Genomic DNA, 3751 nt, shown 5'->3' with positions numbered 1-3751 from the left:
GGGCTGAGGGGAGCGGTCGTGGCGGGAGCGGGCTGAGAGGAGCGGTCCGAGAGGAGCGGGCTGAGGGGAGCGGTCCGAGGGGAGCGGGCTGAGGGGACTGGTGCGAGAAGAGTGGGCTGACGCGAGCGGAAGGACGCGGTCGCCCGCACCCGGCGCGCTGCCATTGGCGGGCTCTGGCCAATAGCGCTCCCCCGCGGGCAGCGGCAGCTCCCGCGCCGGCCGGGCGACGGCGGGCGGGGGCAGGATGGTGCGGACGAAGGCGGCGGGCGGCGGGACCTACCGCAAAGGTGCGGCGGGCCGGGCAGGAGGGGCGCGAGCGAGCGCGCGCGCGCGCGCGCGCGCTGCGGAGCCGCCGCTCCCCGCTCCCGCTCTCCCCTCCCCGCTCCCGCTCTCCCCTCCCCGCTCCCGCTCTCCCCTCCCCGCTCCCGCTCTCCCCTCCCCGCTCCCTCTCTCTCCTCCGCAGTGCTGGCCGCCCGGGCTCCCCGGAAGGTGCTGGGCTCCAGCAGCCCCAACGCGGGACCGTCGCCGGCCGCCAAGAGAGGTGAGAGCGGGGCGCGGCCGGGACTCGCCCCCTCCCTCCCCGCTCGGCCTGCGACGGGGCTGACGGCCACTCTCCGCAGGCGAGGGCCGCCGTGTCGGGGGGAACCCGGTGTGCGTGAGGCCGGTCCCCGCCTGGCAGAGAGGCATCGGGGAGTTCTTGCGGCTGGCGCAGAAGGAGAACCGGGCGCCCGGCGGAGAGGCGGCGAGGAGTAGCGGCCTGAGGCCGGCTGCCAAAAAGTAGGTGTTGGCCCCCCGGGGCTCGGGGGGCTGGGGGAGGCAGCCCCCATCTCTCTCCCCTCAGTCCCCGTCTGCCGTCAGCCCACTCCGTAAACTTCTGGGCCTTTCTCAGGAGCGTATTGAATGGCTGGGTTCCTCTCAGCCTTAGAAACAAGCACCGCACGTCCCTACAAACCGAAATTGCACCGAGATGGGTCTGAAGGAGGTGGGGGAGCGTTGTACCTTGGGGCGAACGGGCAGGGAAGGGGCCGGCGTATCAGAGAGGCAAAGTGCAACGCGGACGGGTTTTGAACGCTGGAGGGGTTCCGGTGGTCACCTGTAGCCCGGCTCTTGGGACGTGCTGCTTGAAATTAATGTTCGCTTCCTTTAAAAAAAAAAAAAAAAAAAAAAAAAAAAAGCTGTCTGAAGTATGTCAGAGAGCTAAAACCGCCTGCAGAGCAGCAGCGAGGCACGCAGCTGTCATCGCTGCAGCTGGTGCTCCCAGGCGTTGCCTTAAAGTGTGCACCGGTATTGTCAGAGTGTGATCTGGGGGCTGACATCAAACAGCAAAATCCCTGGCGTTTCCAAACAATACTAAGAGTGGCGTGCCTGGCTGCCTGCGAGGGGGCACTGAGCACTGTCAGTGCGCCCTTGGATGAAACATTGTGACTGGTTTTCCTGCACGACTGCTTTGAAACTACAATTTATTTTTGAAGGAGGAAGCGACCACTAAAAAGTTGTCGTTGTGTCTCAACCTCCCTTTCCTCACTGAAATAACGTTTCTCAGCAAAGTTTGGTAACACGCAGCATCTGTCTGTGCTGACCTCATGGGGATTTTGTGGAGTAGGTCAGGCAAATTCTCTTTGCTCAGACATGCTTCATTTGCATACAGATCAGAGTGATGTGATGCTCTGTGGCTGTCAGCTCTGTTTCAGAAAAGCTTAAGAAGACTGGTAGCGACTTCTGCACGTCAGAAATTGCTCTACCAAGCTGACACTTCATAGATTACCTCATAGGCTGCACTACTGACTCAAAAGGCAGCGGTGTGAAACATTGCCTTGCAGACACTCGGTTCTCAATTGCCAAGGTTTTGATTTTTCACCAAATATACATAATCCTAAACTGTCTGGGGAGGGTGCATAAGAATTAGTCCTAGATTGTCTTGAAGGACAAGCAAACAAAGACTTTTAAGCACGCGCTCTACCTCTTGGAGAAACAAAAGCTGTGTGCTGTAGCGCTGCAAAACTTTCATCTCTTCCGGCTGACATTTGTTCAGCTGGGTAAGGACCAGGTGGTGATCACCCTGCCGAGAACACAGCACCGCCTCCAAACCAGCTCACAGCTTCCCAGAATGTTCTGGAAGAAGCACGAGCTGTACTCGCTTAACTGCACAACTTGGGTTTTCCAGTCGCACGGGTAAGGTAGGTTGAAACTCAGGTGTGAAATGGGAGGTGAATTTTCCTAGAAATGATGTGGAACCTGCATGTGGCCTCTGGATTGAGGAGGACACACAGAAAACGGCCGAGGATGTGTCTGTGTACGATGTGTTCTGCACTGAGGTAGGCTTTTCGGCTTGAAAGGTGTGTGCTGGTTAATCTGGGCTTCTGGCACTGAGGATGAAGGAGCTGGTGTTAGTCCTAATGTCTCAAGGTGCAGTCTGGGGCTAATTAAGTCCCTGAGGTCACCCAGCCTCTAGGAAAAGGGCTTCTTAGCCTTTCAAACAGGAGTTGAGTTCTGCTGACTCTTTTGAATTGATAATGCTTTCACAGAGCTCGCCCCCTGCCACCAGATCCTGCAGAAGACGGCGAATCCTCTGACAAAGGCTAGACGTGATCTGACCCCAACTTTAATGCCAAACTACGTGACTCCTATGCTCAAGCTGTTTTTTGTATATTTGTGTAGTCTTTTAATTTGTTAGGGCTTGTGTTCAGCTGTTGTACAGAATGACAAGTAGTTTGAGAGACTGCAAGAACATCGTGGTGAAATTAAAATAGACTTTTTGAAGCTTAGCGTTCAGTATAAGTCACTGTTTTAATTTTTATCTTGGTTTCCTTGAGTTCCTCGGTGACTCCTGCGTACCATGCAGCTTTTATCTTTTGATTGCCTTGTGCTTGTCCAAGACTTGTTCTGTGTTTAGAAAGCAGCTCCTCAGTTTTCTAATACACCGAAGCACTCTGAAAATACATCTGTGTCTTGTCTTTGTTGAAGTAAAAACTGTCAATGATGGTCTCTTTGTCTGAAGAAGGGAAAGCTGGACTTGAGAAGACACCGGTGAGGTGGAAGGGCAGCTGTCCCTTGCTATGGTTTAGAGGTGAAGTTTAATTAAAACAAACTGGGTTGTTCTAACGAATCAAACCCCTGACAGCCTGGGGAGCGATAAACTGCTCCAAATAAATAAAACTTGCTCTTGTGGGGTGCCTGAGGCTGCCACACAACTTTTGGGATGATTTGTAGGAGTGGGGTCTTGTGGAAAAGAAGTGATGGGTCTTACTCTCAAGGGTTGTGCTTCTACTTTTTCTTAGAAGCACCAGAAGTGATCAGAGTAGGGTTTGGCTGATGAAAATGTGAGTGTTTGCACACAAGGAGGATTTAGCAGCAGCTCTCATAGATCAGCCTGGTATATTTATCGTGGGGATCACTGTCTAAAAGCCTCTTCCTAAAAGGTCTATGAATAAGAAGGAAGACTGTTATAGAAAAGCAGTTTGAGTTGCTTTGAACGAGGGGCAGCAAGTGAAGGTTTCTTTGAAATAGAAATTAAAAAAAAAAAATGATGGAAATTCAGGGGAACGAGCTTGTGATCATGTGCTGTACAAACTACAGGCTTCTTTCCTCTGACATCACACAAAATAACAAAAAGACCTTACTTCCTGATTGTTTTTTAGCCAACTGAAGCACAGTGCCAGTAAGATAAGGTGCTGAATTGCAGTGTGGCTAGAGCGGTGCCTGCACTGCTTCACGTCCCGTGGCTGCGGAGGCGCCGGGAGCGGGTCTCTCT

The 3751-nt window shown here is 53.7% G+C and overlaps 1 protein-coding gene across 1 annotated transcript; it reads left to right on the top strand.

Moving 5' to 3' along the window:
• Positions 1-244: 244 nt before the first annotated feature.
• Positions 245-2622, top strand: PCLAF (PCNA clamp associated factor). The gene is made up of 4 exons (XM_086471796.1): positions 245-287; positions 464-541; positions 621-777; positions 2526-2622. Exons 1-4 carry the CDS (start codon positions 245-247, stop codon positions 2581-2583), a joined length of 336 nt encoding a protein of 111 aa, XP_086327922.1. The 3' UTR covers positions 2584-2622.
• Positions 2623-3751: the final 1129 nt, after the last annotated feature.

The sequence above is a fragment of the Leptosomus discolor genome, chromosome 11 (assembly GCF_034619465.1).
Source record: "Leptosomus discolor isolate bLepDis1 chromosome 11, bLepDis1.hap2, whole genome shotgun sequence".
NCBI classification, from domain to species: Eukaryota; Metazoa; Chordata; class Aves; order Leptosomiformes; family Leptosomidae; genus Leptosomus; species Leptosomus discolor.
This window is presented reverse-complemented; position numbering and strand designations above follow the sequence as displayed.